The sequence below is a fragment of the Mercenaria mercenaria genome, chromosome 2 (genome assembly GCF_021730395.1).
Source record: "Mercenaria mercenaria strain notata chromosome 2, MADL_Memer_1, whole genome shotgun sequence".
In the NCBI taxonomy this organism is placed as follows: Eukaryota; Metazoa; Mollusca; class Bivalvia; order Venerida; family Veneridae; genus Mercenaria; species Mercenaria mercenaria.
In genome coordinates, this window is record NC_069362.1 from 87908178 (window position 1) to 87930055 (window position 21878).

At 35.6% G+C, this 21878-nt stretch overlaps 1 protein-coding gene across 2 annotated transcripts in view; it reads left to right on the forward strand.

Annotated features, from left to right (window-relative positions):
* The window catches only part of LOC123564523 (ethanolamine-phosphate cytidylyltransferase-like), a 59137-nt gene extending 43186 nt beyond the window's left edge, over positions 1–15951 (forward strand). For both annotated transcript variants that reach the window (XM_045358173.2, XM_045358174.2), the window contains 6 exons: positions 2895–3033; positions 5521–5597; positions 7337–7414; positions 9526–9657; positions 10283–10371; positions 10877–15951. In XM_045358173.2, the coding sequence (XP_045214108.2) occupies positions 2895–3033; positions 5521–5597; positions 7337–7414; positions 9526–9657; positions 10283–10371; positions 10877–10976 (615 nt within the window). In that variant the 3' untranslated portion in view covers positions 10977–15951. The remainder of the gene's footprint in view (positions 1–2894; positions 3034–5520; positions 5598–7336; positions 7415–9525; positions 9658–10282; positions 10372–10876) is intronic.
* The last annotated feature ends 5927 nt before the right edge of the window (positions 15952–21878 follow it).

The window sequence follows — 21878 nt, forward strand, 5'->3', positions numbered from 1 at the left end:
GAAATCGTGCAGTTTCAGTGCAGTCACCGCAAGGTTCCAACAGAAATCTTACGTGCTGGAGATGACCAATATATATAAGCATCTGAAAAATGTAATGCCATATCAGTGTTGCCGCACGGAAATATGTAGCCGATGTAGGGTTGCCGCGCGATGATTGCTCAATATCCGTGCGTTTTTCATTCGGTACTGCAGTAAGCAGGAACCTTGTGGCAGCTGTGCGAGGGCCATGTGAAGGTCTCAGGTGTCCACAACCTCCGTACGATTTCTTTTAGGCACTATGTCCACAGAATATCGTGCGTTGGCTTCACGATCAGCGCATAGCCTCCTAACGATGCCCGTGCGGAAATTGTGCAATGCCACCTGCGACATGTCTACGGGCTCTCGATTAATTCAGATATGTATAACTTTTCGCTAAACAAAATTGTAGAGGCTGCAAAACCCGTGAATCCGTACGAAAATCGCACTGTCACCCCCCCCCCCCCCCCCCATCCCCCACCAGCCTCCACATGGAAGCCACACAGAAAGGAGGATATGGGCAGTGTATGGGCTCCGCAGACACATCGTAGGCCAAAGGTAAACTAGGCATTGTTGTTTTATTTCTAAGCCATAACGCTTCTTATTGGGCATTTACATAACGAGAAACTGAAGAGAGAGTGCCAAAATGTTCAAGTAGCAAAAATATAAACTAAAAATGCTACATTATTCGTGCCCAAACTTTTCAGTTACCTCAATCAACATGTACGTGGAAAGGCATCGGTGATGTGAATTATTATTAGGATGAGGAAGGACTATTTATACCTAAAATGTAAATGTGTCATTATCCTTCAATGCACTTTTTCAAGTTTTGCACATGGGGCATTAGTACTGATAGAATACAAGTCAAGAAAATACTAAGAAAATATCAAACTGAATGATAAACAAATATTTTTATAATGATAAAAATACGCATACACTTGTTAGTGATTTATTAAAGAAGCAACACAAAATTCTCAACAATAAATATCATCAGTGATTGTCGTCGTGTAACCTTCTTACGTCTTCTTTTGACTTCTGAATATACATGCTTTCTCAACTAATTCCGTCCCCGAACATCGGAAAATCCTAAAACTATCAAAGTATGACTCCTAACAGTACTTTCTCGCAATTCATCTAAATGTTTTAAAGACACATAATATGACAGAAATTTCTTGCCAGTCTCTTCAAAAATATCGCGTAAAGTAGCAGCAGCAGCCATTATCGATCTAAATGTCGGAGGTTTAGTATTTTATGGTACCACGTGACCTGTAGGCGGAGCCTGGCGTATGGTCAATTGCTTCAAGTAAACTCTCCTGTAGATAAGAGGAATATTATACTACCAGCTAATAACTACTTTTTAATCCCCCGCCGTGGCGGAGGGATTATAGGAATGGTCTGCCTCCGTCCTTCTGTCCTTCCGTCCGTCTTTCCGTCCGTCCTTCTGTCCGTCCTTCCGTCCGTAACAAAATCGTGTCCGGTCCATATCTCCTAAACCCCTTGAAGGATTTTCATGAAACTTGGATCAAATGATCACCTCATCAAGAGGATGTGCAGAACCCATGAGTCAGCCTTGTCGGTTCAAGGTCAAGGTCACAACTCAAGGTCAAAGGTTTGAGCCTGCCATTTTGTGTCCACTCTATATCTCCTAAACCCCTTGAAGGAATTTTATAAAACTTGGGTCAAATGATCACCTCATCAAGACGATGTGCAGAACCCATGAGTCAGTCATGCCGGCTCAAGGTCAAGGTCACAGCTTAGGGTCAAATGTTTGAACCTTCCATTTTGTGTCCGCTCTATATTTCCTAAACCCTTTGAAGGATTTTCATCAAACTTGGGTCAAACGATCACCTCATCAAGGCGATGTGCAGAACTTATGAGTCAGCCATGTCGGCTCAAGGTCAAGGTCACAACTGAAGGTCAAAGGTTTGAGCCTTCCCTTTCCTGTCCGCTCTGTATCTCCTAAACCCCTTGAAGGAATTTTATAAAACTTGGGTCTAATGATTACCTCATCAGAACGATGTGCAGAAATTATGAGTCAACCATGCCAGCTCAAGGTCAAGGTCACAACTAAGGGTCGAAGGTTTGAGCCTTCCATTTGGTGTCCACTCTGTATCTCCTAAACCCCTTGAAGGATTTTCATGAAACTTTGGTCAAATGATCACCTCATCAAGAGGTTGTGCAGAATTCATGAGTCAGCCATGTCAGTTCAAGGTCAAGGTCACAGCTAAAATCAAAGGTTTTACCCGTTCACTATCCATGGCAGTGGCGGGGCATTTAGCTGTCTTTCAGACTGCCTTGTCAAAATGGCTATAAAGCAGTAATTACTAGATAATAGTCATTAATTAATTTTAGCTTTATTCCTTAAAAAACATGCATGCTAGAAGGTGGCGTTTTCCATGTCAGCCTCAAATGAAAATTCAATAATCTTAATTTCAGAAAGCTAACAGAATTTAAATTGATTTCACCTAAATGCTCTTTTATAAAAACCCACATGAGCCTAAAAATTACGGCTTTCATGAAGATTTAGTTTCCTCTTAGTATGGCAACATAAAATAATTTTATAAGACAATACCATTCAGAACCTGCAATCAACCAGGTGAGTGATAATGGGTTGTGATGGCCCTACTGTTTCCCTGCTTGATTAGTTCACTGGCTAGCTGAATGTTGTGATTTTACCTCATGTTTTTATTCATGTTAACATAATTCATGTTCACATAGTTACCTTATTTTGCATCATGTTCTAATATTGTGCTTTATAAATATTTATTCATTTTTACACAAGTACATGTACTGCTTAATATAAACTCTGGTAAACTGTTTGATATTTAGATTTGTTAGGTTTATATGCTGCATTCAGCAATGTATTTTATATTGTACAGGGTCACGATTCTCACAGTCCATGGACAGGTGTGTCACAGTTTCTACCAACCACAAACAAGATTATACAATTTGCTGAGGGTAAGGACCCGAGACCTGGTGACAGAATTGTTTACGTGGCTGGTGCTTTTGATCTCTTTCGTATCCTTTGAAATTTCACATAATATTATTTAGCCTTTAAATGAGTTGATGATGAAACAATTGTATCAGCATATAAACCAGGTAGGATATAAATAATTTCTGGGTCAATCTTTGAAAGGAACTAAATGCTGCATTAGTTGATTAACTTCTGTAGCCACAGTAATGTTAATGTTTCATACCTAATAGGATTAAATTCTGTAGTCTTCATAGCTATATATAAGGATTAATAGAGAATATTAGGTTACTGTCTTAAAAATATAAATTTATTAAGTGAGTCGGAGAAAATATAAAAGTCGAGGCTCTGCCGAGACTTATTTTTTCAAAGACGAACTTAATAAATTTAAATTTATAAGACAGTAACCTAATGTTCTATTTATCCTACCTTCTGATCTAAAATCATTCTTTAATTGAAATTCAAAATTTACCATCAACTAGATCTGAGTCTGTCTTGCACAGAAATTAATACGCCCCACCATTACACAAACAGGTCTTTAAAATAAAATATTATAAAATAGACAAAAAAAAAACGCTAACCTTGTTTTGCTTTGTCCGACTTCTCTGTTCTGGTGAACATTAAAGAATAATTTTAATTTGCTGCCAAGTGAAGTTTTTGTCCGAAGGCGAAGTTCAGTTGAATGCCGGTTTGCCCATCCTCACCAAGCAAACGATTGACGAGACTTACATACACGCCATATCGCCGCTTGACAGAACAAATAGGCAAACCGTTTCCTCGATGATTTTATTCAATAACACTCCATTCCAGATGCATATATTCCTAGTTTGAAGGGGTAGAAAGCTAAAATTCTGAACAAACGCTATACATGAGTCACTTTCCGTTTTCTCGAACGTTTCCGTTATAAAAACTTTTTGTAGTAATTGCAAATACGGTATGCATACACTATACATTTTTGACATGGTCTCACGTACCTAATAAAAGCACGTTTTTGAAAATAATTGCATAAATATGTCTTTTAGCAGTTATTCTCAAAAACAAGATGGCATCGTTTTAAAATGAAAATCCAAAAAGTAGTCCGCCAAACTTTATCTAGTCACTGACCAGATAAAGCAAAATTTATCTGACCCCTTGATTTTTGCCTTTATTTTGCATGAAGGTAGGATAAAAGTCTCTAGCCTCATTGAACTAAATGATTCATAATAGGATTAAACTTGAACTCTTATGATATGCATTTTCTCTCAAAGTTGCTGTTCAGTTTAATATATTTGTCACAAGCATTGAAAATGCACATAATATCTAATTGAAGACTTACTGTTAGACTTTTTTAAATTTATTGGTAACAAATTGGTAACGTATTGTAACATAGACTTCATTTATGAAAATATGTGTTGCATTTGTTGACCACATCATTCTGGAGAATATCTACTTATAAATGGAATTATCTGATGGCAGTATTGTTTGATTAAATATATGTTATCTGAATGTTGCATAAACTTATCATTTGCTTAAGGCACCATTTTGACTGCCATCTTTAATCCTCCATAAAAAATTTTGCCCAATGATGACAGGGTGTCATCAAATGGATTCAACTTCTACAACACCACAACAACTGAAAACCATCAAAACATTTTCTATCTACCCCAAAACAAGGTCCAGCAAGAAACCAGCTTTCCTCGTCAGGACTAATAGTGAGACAAAAAATCGATTCCAGACAAACGCTTCCTCTGGAAATACTAAAATGTAAACAAAATCTCAACCATCTTTTGTCATAATTTGGTTAATCTTACCTTGCATTTTTGGAAATATCTCTAACACAGTTAGGAAAAAATAGTATATTTTTGGATTGGGAAGTGGCCTAATATAGGCCTTGGTTATATAAGGATGGAAAGCCTTGTGTCACTGAACTAAATGCTTCATAAAAGGATTAAATTCTGTAGAATCAATGAACTATCAAAACTATCAACATTTGTTTGAGTTATCTGTAGTTTGAGGCATCGAACAAAACTTATTCAAAAGGGATTTTGATGGGACCTGCCAGTGACTTCAAGTGAAGGGTAGTGTACAAATTATCCGAGTTCAAACAAACAGAGTTTGACTGTAAATACTTCATAAAAAGATTAATTCTTGTGAACTTAATGCTTCATAAAAAGATTACAATTTTGTAGCCTCAGTGAACTAAATGCTTTATAAAACAATTAAATTCTTTAGCCTCATTTAATTAAATGCTTCTTAAAAGGATTAAATCTATAGCCTCATTGAACTAAATGCTTCATAAAAGGATTAAAGTCTGTAGCATTGGTGAACTAAATGTTACATGAAAGGATTTAATTCTGTAATAGTGAACTAAGTGCTACATAAAAGGATTTAATTCATTTTAAACTACTATTATTAAATGGACTTCAGTTGTGCAAGCGCTCTGGTTACTTTTATGAATTCGATGGTAGTATACAAGCTGTATTACGGACAGAAATTTCATAGGTACACGAGTTATTTTCGTTGCATAGATTTTATATTCCTTCATGTTATAACAGATGTTGGACACCTTGACTTCCTGGAGAAGGCTGCAGAACATGGTGACTTCCTCATTGTTGGTCTTCACACTGATTCAGTGAGTTATTTCTGCTTATGCCCAATACATTTATCTACTAGCTAGTGTCTACTTTAGCAGTTACTGTGATCTATTAGATATGAAACACCTAGTTTGCCTTTTATTTTGCCTGGTAAGTTTGATGGTTATACTCTAAAAATGATCCTGCAAGAAAAAAATTCAGCCATGCTTTTAGAAATGTACTTTTTGCAATACAAGGGAATGCCATGTAGAAGATGTTAAAATCTGGCTCACTTAGTCATTTAGCACATCCTGTCTAAGCTTCTTAAGAGCTTCCTGAGAGTTAGATATAAGCAGTTATGTTAGGTCACAAAAACCAGGTGATTCTGCTCATGCTATTATCAAGAACTTTGTCCCTCACACGTAACGTTTCAGACCATAAATAAATAAGTAAATAAGCATATTCATTTCTACAATTTTCCTACATAGTGATAAGCTGGTTCTTTCCAGTTTCTAGCTCGACAATTCGAAGAATAGTCTAGCTATTTCTACTCACCCTGGCGTCGGCGTCGGCGTCACACCTTGGTTAAAGTTTTGCATGCAAGTACATATTGCTATCATTTAGCTTTGAAACTTATTGTTTCTTTTTCTAGGTCAATTACCAACCTCACTGGTTTAAGTCCCATAACCTTGACTTGTATTTTGAGCAAATTATGCCCCCTTTTTGGACTTAGAAAATCCTGGTTAAAGTTTTACTTGCAAGTTACTATCTCCAAAACTAATGCAGATATTGAATTGAAACTTCACGTGTCTTCGGGGTTATAAAACTAGTTAATAACTTCAAGTCCCATAACTCTGACCTGCATTTTGGCCAAATTATGCCCTCTTTTGGACTTAGAAAATCCTGGATGAAGTGTTGCGTGCAAGTACATACAGTTATTACTAAATGGCATATAGATTTAAAACTTATTTTTTCTTTTTCTAGATCAATTACCAACCTCACTGGCTCAAGTCCCATAACTCGGGACATGTATTTTGGGCAAATTATGCCCCCTTTTGGATTTAGAAAATTCTAGTTAAAGTTTTACTTGCAAGTTACTATCTCCAAAACTAATGCAGGTATTGAATTGAAACTTCACGTGTCTTCGGGGTTATAAAACTAGTTAATAACTTCAAGTCCCATAACTCTGACCTGCATTTTGGCCAAATTATGCCCTCTTTTGGACTTAGAAAATCCTGGATGAAGTGTTGCGTGCAAGTACATACAGTTATTACTAAATGGCATATAGATTTAAAACTTATTTTTTCTTTTTCTAGATCAATTACCAACCTCACTGGCTCGAGTCCCATAACTCTGACATGTATTTTGGGCAAATTATGCCCCCTTTTGGATTTAGAAAATTCTGGTTAAAGTTTTGTGTGCAAGTTACTATCTGCAGAACAAATGCAGATATTAAATTGAAACGTCACATGTGCCTTTGGGGTTATAAAACTAGTTGATTGCATCAAGTCCCATTACTCTGACATGCATTTTGGTCAAATTATGTCCCCTTTTGAACTTAAAACTTCTGGTTAAAGTTTTGCATGCAAGTTACTATCCCCAAAACTAATGCAGATACTGGACTGAAACTCTATAGATATTTTAACATTTAGGGTAATATTTTCCTGCTTCTGGGACAATAATTCGAATAGTCGAGCATTGGCTGTCTTACGGACAGCTCTTGTTAATTGAAAGAATACTTTATGTTTGATTGTTTATTAAGACTTACAGTGTTAACAACAGTTGTTTATCCTTTCAGGTTGTAAACAGATACAAGGGAGCTAATTATCCAATTATGAATCTACATGAAAGAACACTGAGTGTTTTGGCATGCAAGGTACATGTATTATATGTTGCACAGAATAGATAATCCTTTGTAAACCCTGGTGTTTACAGCTAGCCAATGTGACCTGAGAGTGATTTATTTCCCAGGAAGTATATGTGATAGGTAGTTTGTCACACATGTGTTTTTAGCTTGACTATTCAAAGAATAGTCTAGTTATTCTACTCACCCTAGACATCTTCATGAAAATTGGTCAGAATGTTCATCTTGATGATATCTAAGTTAGATTCGAAACTGGGTCACGTGCTGTCAAAAACTAGGTTAGTAGGTCTAAAAATAGAAAAACCTTGTGACCTCTCTAGAGGCCATATTTTTCATGGGGTCTTTATGAAAATTAGTCAGAACGTTCATCTTGATGATATCTAGATCAAGTTCGAAAGTAGGTCACCTGCGGTCAATAACTAGGTCAGTAGGTCTAAAAATAGAAAAACCTTGTGACCTCTCTAGAGGCCATATATTTCATGAGATCTTCATGAAAATTGATCAGAATGTTCACCTTGATGATATCTAGGTCAAGTTTGAAACTGGGTCACGTGCGATCAAAAACTAGGTCAGTAGGTCAAAAAATAGAAAAAACTTTCAACCTCTCTAGAGGCCATATTTCTCAATGGATGCTCATGAAAATTGGTGAGAGTGTTCACCTTGATGATATCTAGGTCAAGTTTGAAACTGGGTTACATGCGGTCAAAAACTAGGTCAGTAAGTCTCAAAATAGAAAAACCTTGTGACCTCCCTAGAGGCCATACTTATCAGTGGATCTTCATGAAAATTGGTGAGAATGTTCACCTTGATGATATCTAGGTCAGATTTGAAACTGGGTCATGTGCGGTCAAAAACTAGGTCAGTAGGTCTAAAAATAGAAAAACCTTGTGACCTCTCTAGAGGCCATATTTTTCAATGGATCTTCATGAAAATTGTTCACCTTGTGATATCTAGGTCAGTATCAAAAGTGTGTCCTGTGCCTTCAAAAACTAGGTCATTAGGTCAAATAATAGAAAAACCTTGTGACCTGTCTAGAGGTAATATTTTTCAATGGATCTTCATGAAAATTGGTCAGAATTTTTACCTTGATGATATCTAGGTCAAGTTCAAAACTAGGTCACATGTGCTTAAAAACTAGGTCACTATGTCAAATAATAGAAAAAACGACGTCATACTCAGTTCAAAACTTGGTCATGTGAGGACAGGTGAGCGATTCAGGACCATCATGGTCCTCTTGTATTTATTGCCATAAAATCCACAATGAACTGTATTTTGACTGAATGAGAAACACTGCTCATTTAAACAGGTTATGAATTGCTCTGTTCAGAAACACTGAAAACTTTATGTTCTATCATTTTGAAAATCATCAGATTTTACGATATAAGAAATGTCCTGAAACTTCCACTTTGATCCTATTTCTTGTTAGATCTTTTATCTAGCATATAGAGTAAATGATCCTACAACAAACTGAGTTAAGAATAGGTTAAATCTTGTGCTTTACAATGATTCAGCTTATAAACATGAATTCAATAAAATCTCCGCAAAACCTCTCATAAGGAAACATGATGAAAATAACCATATAAAGTGTTTTTACAAGTAAGATGGGATCAACGGTTTCACATCTAAGGTATTAGATACTTGCTATATTCAAGGAAAGACGTATTTAAGTTTCATAAACATCGCACGATGTTCATCCAAGCCAGTACCTCCGGCTACATTCTATCTTCGTTTGGACTTGTGTCAACTGATTAAAACAAATGTAACGATAAAAAAGCAATGGTATATAGCTACGTCATTCTGTGGTTCATATGTTTTTATGCACAAAAATGTGTTTAGGACGAAAATTTCGATTTTCCGAGCTCACTGACATTGGAGTTCATTGTTTGCCACAGTGTCCTGTGCACAAACAGAGAGGGATCCGTTTTCTCATTTTCCGGAGAGAGGGATCCGATATGCATATACACTGTGTGATGTTTCGTGACAAATAGAAATTCAAGAAATTTGTAGAAGGGAGATAATTTTGCTGGAATATATTGCAATTTTCCTTTAGGCAAGTATTATTAAATGTCTTGATTTCTTTTAGTGAATTAATGCTTAATTTGCATACATTGTTTCATTTACAGTTTGTATCGGAGGTAGTTATTGGAGCTCCCTATGAGGTTACCAAAGACTTGATGGAACATTTTAAAGTAGATGTTGTATGTCATGGTCAGACACCAATCATGAATGATCTGGATGACCAAGATCCATATGCGGTAGGAATTTTTTTCACCTTTTACACAACATGTTACCATCCTGTCGTTTCTGTCCTTACACATGCCACTGTAGTCTTGTTTCTTCCTTTACACAGCAGGCCATCATATTATTGTTTCTTGATGTACACGTCTTGTTGCCATATTCTTGTTTCTTCCTTTATACATCATGTCACCACATTCTTGTATTCTCCTTTACACAACATGTCACCATATTTGTGTCTATTATATATTCGCTCATGTCCCCTAGTGACTTCTTGCCGTTTACTACTATGCATTTTCAACAAAGCACCTTCTAGTTTTTTTGTGACGATTTAATAGTTGTAAACTTGAATATTTCAGTAACCAAAGTTGTATGGAATAGACAGTTAACTTGTCTATTTCAGTACCCCAAAGCATAGGAAGTTTGTGATGAATTAAGTTAACAGTTAACTTATGTGTTTCAATAACCTAAAGCATGTGGGAATTTTGTGATGATTTAACAGTTAAAACTGTGTATTTCATTACTCCCAATTTTTGATGATTTAACAGCCAGATACATGGGGAGTTTGTGAAGTCTTGAATATTTCAGTACCCCAAGGCACATAGGAAATTTTTGATGATTTAAAAAATAAGTTTTGTGTTTCAGTACCCTAAGGCATGTGGGAAGTTTGTGATGATAGACAGTGGTAATCAGTTAACAACCAGTGATATCATAGAAAGAATAATTAATCATAGGTGAGTACACTACTTACATTTGTAAATGTACAAGTTAAAGGATTAAAGATGCTTTGCAGAATTAATAAGGACAGCAGGGTCTGTTATTTAAAATAAAATCCCACTAATCTAAAGCTATAGAAACAAGAGGGCTGTGACAGCATTATTATAGCACAAAGTCTCTCATCTGAGCTTCACAGTTTAAAAAGACAGCAGTTTTGGCAAAATCAGAAAAGAGACAATTCTGTCTGAGACTGAGATGAGGAGGTCATTTATATGGAAAATGAGAGACTCCACAACCAGATATCTAGGGGTCACCTAGTGTGACAGGGACTTTATCAGGCAAGATACATGCTCCTTCTGACATGATTTTATGTAGAAGAGGAGAGCTCAATGTTTAGTATCATTAAATGGCCTATACCCCTTACATTTCTGGTTTTACATGTATTTGGCACTATTCATCGATTGATATATCTTAGGTTTATCCAATGACTTTTGTCACCATATTCTTGTTTCTTCATTACAGGTTGCAGTATGAAGAAAGAAATAAAGCCAAAGCAGATAAAGAAAACAAAATATATGAAAGTCTTCAGAGGCAGAAAGAGAAGAATGGTGTAAACAGTTAACAACTGCTAATTAGTGTAACATTTATTTTGATAGTGGCAGAGGACATTACATTTTCACTACCACTTGTAACATACGGGATATTTATTCTTTTTAGTTGACCTTTAAATGAAAAAAACAATATGATTAGCTTTAATGTGTTTAAAAATATTTTTGTGCCCCCAAAAATTCTTTTGTGGGGTGTGGGGGCACTTAAGAGTTGCCTTTGTCCATCCATCTGTCCATACGTCGGAATTTGTGTTGTGCATGTCTCAAAAAGTGTTTAACTGAGAGTAATAAAACCTCATTAAGATTATTATTCAGCATGTGAAGTTGTGCACCTGGTGTTCCAGTTGGGATCTCACACAGCCAGACCAGAGTTCTGGCCCTTGACTTAGTCAAAAAATAAGTTTGTGTCCCATGTATCTCAAAATGTACTTGATCTAGTGTCATAAAACATTAGAGGATAGTTAAACAGCTTGTGAAGTTGTGCACCTGGTATTCTCTTTGGGATTGCACTCTACTGGACCAGAGTTATGGTTCTTGACCGAGTGAAAAATACATATAAAGTGCTTAAAAAAGTTGTGTTGCATATATCTTTAAACAGGGTTCATACAGACTTGAAAACTGCTTGAATTTCAAGCTGCTAGATGAAAAGTGCTTGAATTTGCAAAAACCTCCTTAAAACTCCTTGAATTTGTTTCTTGCCTTGAAAACTGCTTGAAAAGTGCTTGATTTTATGATAAAAGTCCTTGAATTTCCTTCTTCAGAAATTTTGGTCAGCTTAATAAAAATAGATTGTAACAGACGCTTTGTTATATGTACACATCGCCATGTTTTATGTCTACATAACCTATGTGTAACGTACGATACGGGTTTTAAACAGACTGGGACTAGGAAAATTACAACGTGTAAAAATTACGCACACCATTTCCGTTACCGATATTGAAGAAAATGTTGTGTATTTTCAACAAAAAGTGGTTTGTATCCTATCCATGGCTGGTCGAGCACGAAAACAAACGGAAAGCCATGTGCAAATATTGTAACAAAGTTATTGACATTAATTCAATGGGTGAATCGGCGCTGAAATCACACATCAAGTATGAGAAGCACAAGAAAAATGTACCTGATGATGATCGAGAGTCACCCACGGCCACTCTTGATGTGTTTACTATTCCACCTTCGCTCCCAGCAGCCAGAGGCACCTAAAACTTGATCTTATATGACATGATAAGTCGCTGTTGATGTAAGAAGTGTTGATCAATTGTTTGCCAGTCATTTTGTATGTGATAAAGTGTTGATCAATTGCAAATTGGAACTTTATAGAAAAACTTATATCACGTGATAGTCATTTTGGATGTAAGAAGTGTTCACCAATTGTAAGCCAGTCATTTCGTGTGTAGAAAGTGCTTGTTCAATTTTTTGCTTATCCTTGAAAACGTAAAGAAGTCCTTGAAAACTCCTTGAAAACCTCTTGAATTTTTTGTCAGTCTGGCTGTATGAACCCTGTTAAAAACAGCTTCAGCTAGAGACCATGTACAGTGACAGGAGTTGGTGGGGAGTGGGTGGGGGGCCTGTGTCCTATGGACACACATCTAGTTTCTTAAGATAATATAATATGTTAAGTATATGCAATTGTAATTTCTGTAGACGTTTATAGATACACCTGCTCTCATAATAAGTAATTTTGGATTATCAAAGAATGATGTTGATAATACTCATGATAAATTTAGTGGTATATGCCCTGTTCATAAATTGTAAAGTAAGAAACAGTTCGATTTTTAAGTAACAAAATCATAAATAATTTAATATGAGAAAATAGAGTGGATTGAAGAAAACAGAAGTTACGTGTGTTTTAAAAAACCCGAAAAGCAAATGTGAACAAATTATGTAAATGTTCTTTTATGCATGTTAATATATTAATGATGTTTTATACTCAAACTTTTGCCTGATCAAACCATCTTTAATACAGTTTGATTTTAGTACAAATGTGTTGTTACTTTGTAATTTTAACAGTAAGTGTTGTGTAGGCATTTGTTAAAGAAGTTTTAGTTGAAAAATATGCTACAGTATGATTTTTGTCATTGACAGTACATTTTATGTTAAAGCTAGGATACTTTGATCCAGTTATATACAGTAACTGTGGCTACTTTTTGGTTACTGGTGTGTGTGCAGTTTTAAACTTCTATGTTGATGTCACCCTGACACAGGTCAAGTGCTGTTGTTTTGCTTACTACCATAGATTGGGTAATTTCAACATTATTTTCGTTTTAGGATTTAATATTCAGCTTTTTTTTTTTACTTTGTTAAGAATTAGCAACACATATGGAAAAATCTTATATTTTCATGACAATAAAAAAAATTTATTTTTAAAATTAGAACTAGTTTGTGAGGTAGAATATTTGCCATGTTCGTCTAACTTGTGTATTATATAGCAGTATGTATAACAATAACTCTCACAAGTATTTTCACAAATTTAGTCAGCAAATGTAGTGAAAATAAATACTGCACGAAAATTTATGATTTTACAGGAACTGATTTATTATTTAACATAATGGTAATGTTTGTGCCCATGTGAAACTCGTGCACTCACTGTTTGCAAACGTAAGTGAAAATAAAACTACGTTTAATGTAACTTTGTCAACAGTGGGTTATTCAGCAATATTTCATGTTATTGAATTAGATGAGCATGTTGAGATTCATGATGTCATATGAATACCTCTGGGTTACCATGGAGATAAGCATTTTTCATTTAATTGATACATCATATAATACCACTTGATTGGTTCAGAGAATATTGTGTTCTGCTCATGATCTGTGATCAAAGAAATCCTATATGTTTTGTGTGCTGTGAATTGAGCCGCACCATGAGAAAACCAACATAGTGGCTTTGCTACCAGCATGGATCCAGACCAGCCTGCGCATTCGCGCAGTCTGGTCTGGATCCATGCTGTTCCCTTTCAAAGCCTATTGCAATTAGAGAAACTGTTAGCGAACAGCATGGAGCCTGACCAGACTACGCGGATGCCAGACATGCAGGTCTCAAAGCCACTATGTTTGTTTTCTCATGGCACAGCTCAATTTAATGTAAAACTTGTTTGTCCTAGACTGGTTTTTGTCATTTCTGCATACCACTATACATCTAATCAAAACTTCCTTCTGTATGACACCTTCCTTTTGTATAACAACTTTCCTGTCCCTCTTGTCTACATGCTTGTCAGTCTAATTTTATGTGTGTAATTTATGCTCTTGATCCATTTTTTCTGTTACATAGTATCTGCATATACACACTATGTGGCTGACACATACCAGTGTTTTAAAGGATACAGAAAGTTAGTACATGTTACTACTGAGTTTTATCTGATGACATAGAAAATTGGATTGTCTGAACTTAAAACATTGTTACTATTGACAAGGAAACAAATCTGAGTGTAACACATTTAAGTGTAATACATCTAGGTGTTATACAATCAAGTGTTATTCCTTTAAGTTTAATGCATCCAAGTGTAACACAGCTATAGTGTAATAATTTAAAGTGTAATGCATTCAAGTGTGTCACACATTTACCAGTAAGTGTTTCCTGTCAGATTATACTGAATAGTTTTACTCTCACATCATTAACATGTGTGAACAAATATGTTCTTTTTTATTAAATAGTATACTCTATACATGTTCAAAGTGCTTGTTAAATGTATTTTAATTTATTGTTAATGTATACATATTAGCTGGAACAACTGATACGGGGACTGGAAACCGGCATTTACCTTAGATTATGCTGTCGTCCAATCAAAGCGTATGCCGTAGGTTATTCTGCTATTACTCAAACACTTACGCCTTACAGTTTAACTCGTCCTTTCAGTGAAAATCTGGGAAAGCATTTGTTGAATTTTTTGTTGAAAACAAAAGTTCTGCCATGAAATTATTGCCTGCATCTGTTTTTAAATGGAAAATATCTACATTAATGTTACTTTTCGCCCTGTGAAAATGGCTAAATCTAGACTTGGCTTACCCAGAGAGAAAGATGTCGTTTTTTTTACATGATATTTGCCTTGTTGATTCAGAGTATTTAGAACAAAAAAATTAGGACATATTTTAATGAAAATAGCAAGTCAAAACTGTAAACTGTTGCCTGAAAATATTTGTTTATGATATTGCTCTGTTCTTCACCATTTAAATGCGTGTTAAACCTAGATGATTTTCTGCAGTTTTATCTAAAAGTTCGGAATACTAAATGTTACTTTGTTGTCGGCCTTTCTTTTTAAAAAAATATTATTTTAATTTAAATACATTGTATTTTTCACACATCAGTTTTAAGATTAAATTTTTTAAACTAATTTTTGGAGTTTAAACAACAATTTCGTTTGACACATTCCCTACGTTCAAGAAAAATGTTTGTTTCTGTATGTAGAAATCTGACATTATAAACAATAATTATAATTATGGCTCTACAAGATTAAGAAAAGTGTCAGCTTTCTGTTATTTTTCATTTTTTTTTTTATTCAAATCCAACAAAAATCGGCCCTTTGATAAAGGTTTGAAGTTACGTGGTAAAATATTTCTTCAGGGAAGTGAGCTCGAGTTAATTCATAATAATTAAGCATATCACCACATGCAGTTGCATGCTGTTTTTGCTTCAGAATCCCTTTAGATCAATCTCTGATCATCTAATTATTGCCACTTAACATGTGACTGGTAAACCCTTTGAACAATAAGTGTTATAGCTCCATGATTAACATGAGGTAATATGCTAATTACACGCTAATCGATAGTGGCGAAAACAAAATATCGATCGCTAACGATTGGTCGATATTTACAGGTATGGACGACAGCATAATACAGATAAATAGTATTGATTTATACGGAGTTTCTACTCCCCGTATTAGACCTTCCTGATATTAGTGACTGTCTTAATTGTATTAATGAACAAAACCATATTTTATTAATTTGAGATTCTTTAATGTTTATTGGAAAGTATATAATAAATATACCTGAATCAAACTATGTTTTAATATTTGTTATACCGGTAATAAAAAGTTGGCTGATTAACTGGTTTCTAGTATAGGACCTTTTGTTTTGGTAAAGAACACTTGTCTACAACTATTCGATTCTTTGTCTAGAGCTCTTACGAAGCAACCACTGCTGGTTCCCACTCATCAACTACTGCTGGTTCCCACTCAGCTACTACGGCTGGTGTCCACTCAACAATCACTACTGGTGTCCACACAACAATCACTGCTTGTTCCCACTCAACAACACTGTTGGTTTCCACTCCGCAACTACTGATAGTGTCCACTCAACAATCAGTGTCCACACAACAATCACTCCTAAAACCACTGCTGGTATACAGTCTTGGAAAATTAGACACCACTAGCAGTAGATTTTCCCTCAATTTTAAACAACTGTCTCAACACCAGACTTGAACTGTTGAGGTTTTCTTGCACTGCAGTAATACAACTCCAGTGAAAGCTCGACAGGAGCCACGTTTCTACTTGTCTTGATTTCAGCAATAGGAAAGCTAAATTTATGCTTACTTAAACCCATAAGATAATGGGGTAGATCCCACCATACCTTATTTTGTAGGTAGATGAATCCTCTGTTAGTATTAGACAAGGACGTGGGAATTTATTGATTGAAAAACAAAGGACAGTAAATACAGTTACCGATCCTGATGAAAGATACACATGCATCACCGCCTTATATAGATCTGTATTGTAAAGTTTCATGAAGATACTAGTCTAAAATCCCTATTTTTTGACATAATCAAGGGGGAAACCCTTCCCTATTGGATCAAGGGAATGTGAGCAAAGGTTATGTGTTAATTGATAATTGTGTGAGGCTTGGTGATTCTAGCTAAAGTATTTTTTTTATTCTAAGCATTTTCTGACGGACAGGCGCTCGCACGGACGGACAGCGCCAAATTTATATCCCTCCGCCTTCACCAGGTGATAATAAATGCAAACAAGCTAAATAATAGCAGATTTGGTTTCATTGAATTTAATAAGAAGCGACTGATAAAGGTTTGATATCAGTTTTACAGTCAAAGTTGTTACCATACAAATTGTAACAATATCAACGGTAAACATATGAAAATGCAAAATCATATTTATTTTCGGAAGAAAATAGGTCACATTATTTAGTTTGTGATTCTGGAGTACGTCGAGGTGAAAATCTTCACCTTTTTTGTTCTCGTTATATTATAAATATATTTACCAGCATGAATTAGATAATACTGCATTTAACATTTTTTCTTATTGTATACTGATGATACTGTAATGCTAGCTGGAACATGCGAGGTGTTTAAAATGGTCGACGCCTGCCACTCATTTTAATCTATGAAAATGACTCTTTAGAAACTGTAGACGAGTTAGAATATTAGGGCCTATTTTCAGCAGATTTGGTCTGTTTTTAATTGCTAAAGATATGTATAGCCTTATTGAAAATGTAGCATGTTAGAAGCATATGTTTAGATCCATTTATACAAAACAGCACTGGTGTATGACAATAAAATATGGAGGTATAGAACTATTAAATGTGCAGTAAGAGTTCAATTTACCTTATAATAGGTTTAATATAATGTTTAACAAGAGCACCGTCTGCATGTGCTAGTCAATATGTAAGAAAAGAGTTATAGTTAAGAATTTTTAAGTTCAAAAAGGGCCATCATTCTGACAAAATACATAAAGAGTTATCATTCTTGGCCTACACAGTCACTTAATGATGACAAACAAGTGTGAAAAGTTTCAAAGCTGTAGTTCTTATGGTTTTTGAGAAAAGGTAGACCTAAACAAAAATTTTAACCAACGCTGACGCAGACACAGATGATCACGTGACAACAAAACCTCGTAGATATTTTTTTCAAAAATCAGATGGGCTAATAATGTTAGTACTCTCATCTCTATCTATTAAAACTGTGAAACCTGTGTCAAGAAAAAAAAAGAAAAAATTTTCAAAGGGAAACCTACATTAAACGAAAGCAGCCGAACATACAGCATGTAAATGTATGCACGTACTCAGCCGCTGAGCAAATTTACACATTAACACATATACATGCAATAACAATAACATAAGTTAAAACAAGAGGGTCCTGATGACCCTATATCGCTCACCTGTTAAACTTAGCCTTGGAATCATCAAGATAAACATTCTGACCAAGTTTCATGAAGAATGGGTCGTAAATGTGGCCTCTACAGTGTTAACAAGCCTTTCTTTGATTTCAGTGGTGACCTAGTTTTTGACCCCCACATTACCATGTTTCAAACTTGACCTAGGAATCATCAAGATAAACATTCTAACCAAGTTTCATGAAGATAGGGTCATAAATATGGCCTCTAGAGTGTTAACAAGATTTTCCTTTGATTTGACCGGGTGACCTAGTTTTTGATCCCATATGGCCCAGTTGTAAACTTGGCATAGGAATCATCAAGATAAATATTCTGACCAAGTTTCATGAAGATAGAATCATATATGTGGCCTCTATGGTGTTTACAAACTCCCTTTCATTGACCTGGTGACCTCTTAATCCAGTTTCGAAGTTGGCCTAGAAATGATCAAAATAAACACTCTGTGCAAGTTTGAATCAAATCAAAGCATAAATGAAACCTCTATATGGCTGAAAGTGCAAAAATAGAAAAGTTTGCTCCTTTCAAGGGTAGTAACTCTAGAACCAATGATATAATCTAGCCAGTTTTTATGCCCCCGGCATCTACTGATCCGGGAGGCATATAGTGGTTGTCCTGTCCGTCCGTTCGTTCGGACGTCCGTCCGTAGTGATTGTCCTGTCCGTCCGTACGAGGTTAACCAAATGGGACCGTTTCATCTAGAATCAATACCCCTTACTAGAATGACTTGATACTAATGCAGATGTAATCTGTGACCATTCCTCATCTTCAGACATCACCTGACCTCAGTTTGACCTTGACCTTGAACTTGACCTCGTTTTGGACTTAGGTTGCTTTGTATCGACAAGGATGCCACCGGGGGCATCAAGCGTTTATTGAATGCAGCCCCTTGTTAAAAGGAGCAGAGATCTTACTGTGACTTAAGTTGTATTTAAGTGTGGTTTAAATCGAATGTAAAATGTCACTTCTATCGTGTTCACAAGATAAAAATTAATAAATTTTGGCCTTTTCAGGGGTCAACCAGGGGCCGTAACTCCGGAACCCATGATTGGATCTGGCGAATTCATCACGAAATCAAAGATATTTTGCAAGTTTGTATCAAAACCAAACCATAAATGAAGTCTCTATATGGCTGCAAAGCCAAAATAGCCAATTTTGGCCCTTTAAAGGGCCTTGACTCTGGAACCCATGATTGAATCTGGCCAGTTTTTGAAAGGAATCGAGATATGATGCCAATACAAGTTGTGTGCAGGTTTTTTTAAAATCGATTGCAAAATATGGTCTCTATCGTGTTCACAAGCCAAAATAGCAAATTTTGGCTCATTAAGGGGTCATAACTCTGAAACCCATGATGGGATCTGTCCAGTTTTCGAAAGTAATCGATATATGCCAGTTCAAGTTGTGTGCAAGTATGATTAAAATCGATTGCAAAATGTGCACAAGATATTGTGGACGGACGGACGGACGACAGATGAATGGCGATCACAAATGCTCACCTTGTCATTACGTGACAGGTGAGCTAAAACAATGGACAAAACCACACTTGAAGAAAGACCAGAGTAAGTGTACCGCCTTGAAACAGTACGTGACAAAACACCGCTTTGGGATTTTAATTAAGCCCTACCATGACAGTGGAAAACAATATACTTCGCGCAAGGTGAATCCCTTACACATGTTATGACCAGCAATTATAGGAACATACTGTGGAACATAAATATCTAAACGTATGTACTCAATTACTTTGCAGATACGGCACGAAGAAGTAGGACAGGTGCTGGAGGGGGATTAACAGTTAACTACCGAGGAGCTCCCCATCTGTCCCGTCATCGCACAATGCATGAGGAAAGCGTAGTGACCAACTGTAACACGGCTGAACACATTGTCAATAGATATTGAATACAGAATTAGTATTTTAGCTTTACCAAGAGGATACAAATAACCAAGAGTTGCCAAAAATTTCATGTGGCTGCCACATTTTTCGTTATGAACATAAAATATATTTATTTCTTGTTGAATCCTATTTCAGACAGTTTTTTCCCCTAATTTTAGTCAAAGGTTTTATTAAATTTATTCTTTTTATAACCTTTCTTTATGACTCTAATTGTAAAAGCTCATGTGTAGTATTGAAAGTAATGTTAGTGTGGGACAACTGTTTCGATGAATGTTGAAGCCCTATGGAACTTTAAATGTCACTGTGAATGGTGTGTACCATCAATCTAATTCCTAACCATGAGATGTTGGCAATGTCAGTAAAACAGAAATAGTTAGATTTATTTGTGAACGAATGGTATTCTACTGTAGAACAATCAACTTTAAAGTTAATGTATTGTTTTTATTACCTTTCTTTATGACTTCAAATGTAAAAGCTCATGTGCAGTATTAAAAGTAATGTCAAGCGTAAATTTGGTTTCGGAAAATATCTTGTGAAAACTGTAAGTTATTGAATTAAATCATAACTCTTGGAACTGGCAGCGGAACGACAGTCCACTGAACTGATGTATTTGTACAATCTATGAGAGGTCGATTAATGCATGTTTGTATGTTCTTGCGTTGCACGCTACCGTAAATGTTATTTACATCGGAAGCTTTTATAAAGACATTCAACATATATAGCTCAGACTCGTGGACCCTATCCATTTTCCAGAATTATATATATTGAAAAAAAAGTGGTTCTCTTTGTTAAAGTTCCAAAAGGCTTTTAGTTTTATGTTAAAGAACTCATAAAACAGCTGTCCATTTAGACGTTATGCATGATTATATAGAAAGAAATACACTGCTTTCAATATTACACATAAACTTCTACAGTTAAAGGAAGGTAATCATAGGCAATGGATTCAATAATATTTTCTATGAATATTCATAGATTTTGCAAATATTTAAGAAAACAATAATAGAATGCATTTTGAGCCTTTAAAGAAACTGAGATGAAGTATCATACATTTTGTATTTCATTTCTTATCGTCTCTCTTGTTCAGAAATCCGCTGCACTATTTGCACTCCCGTAAAAATTGTATTATTTGTAATTTGCAATGCTTTTCCTCTTAACCCCCGAATCATAACTCCATTATTACTTTATGTCCCCGTTGCATAATCGGAGTGCAGTAGAGATATTGACAAAAAGATGGAATGGTAAACGGAATAAAACCCGGCTCATTACCTATTCACAAGGCTGCAGCTTGTCCAAAATCATGGGCATGAATAATCAGATTAGTCATCGACATTTCTTTTTTTCTCTATCAAGGACGTTGTGGTATTATGTATCATAAGTGGGCGCCATATTTAGTGTCGTCCTATGAATATTTTATTTAAGTCAGCTTAACCTAGTTAAAATGTGTCCTGAATAGGTTCTAAGTGAACTTTACTCCTAAACTAGCAGTAACAAAGGAGAGGAGGATGTGGAGGGTGCGCGGGTATGTGTGGTGAGGGGAGGGTCCTGGCTAAACCTAGGTGTAAAGCCTTTTATTTTTACTGGTTGCGGGTTTATCCCGCTACCAAAGTTAAAGTGTATTTCTGACAATCATAGCATCTTCATTTTATTCCGAATCACACCCAAAGGATGTTCATGTGCTACACAAAATAGTCCCATTCATGAACAATGCGGATGAATTATCAATGAACAAGCAGTTCTTATTCAACCTGTATCCACTCACACTGACCATTCAGATTATATAAGATCTATCAATGATAAGGTATTCCAGCCCATGGTTACATCACAAGCTGGGTCAGGCAGAGTTCATCTTAGATATGAGGCACGTTTTTGTATTTGTTTCTCATTCATGTATATTCATAAACTGGCATTTAAACAGA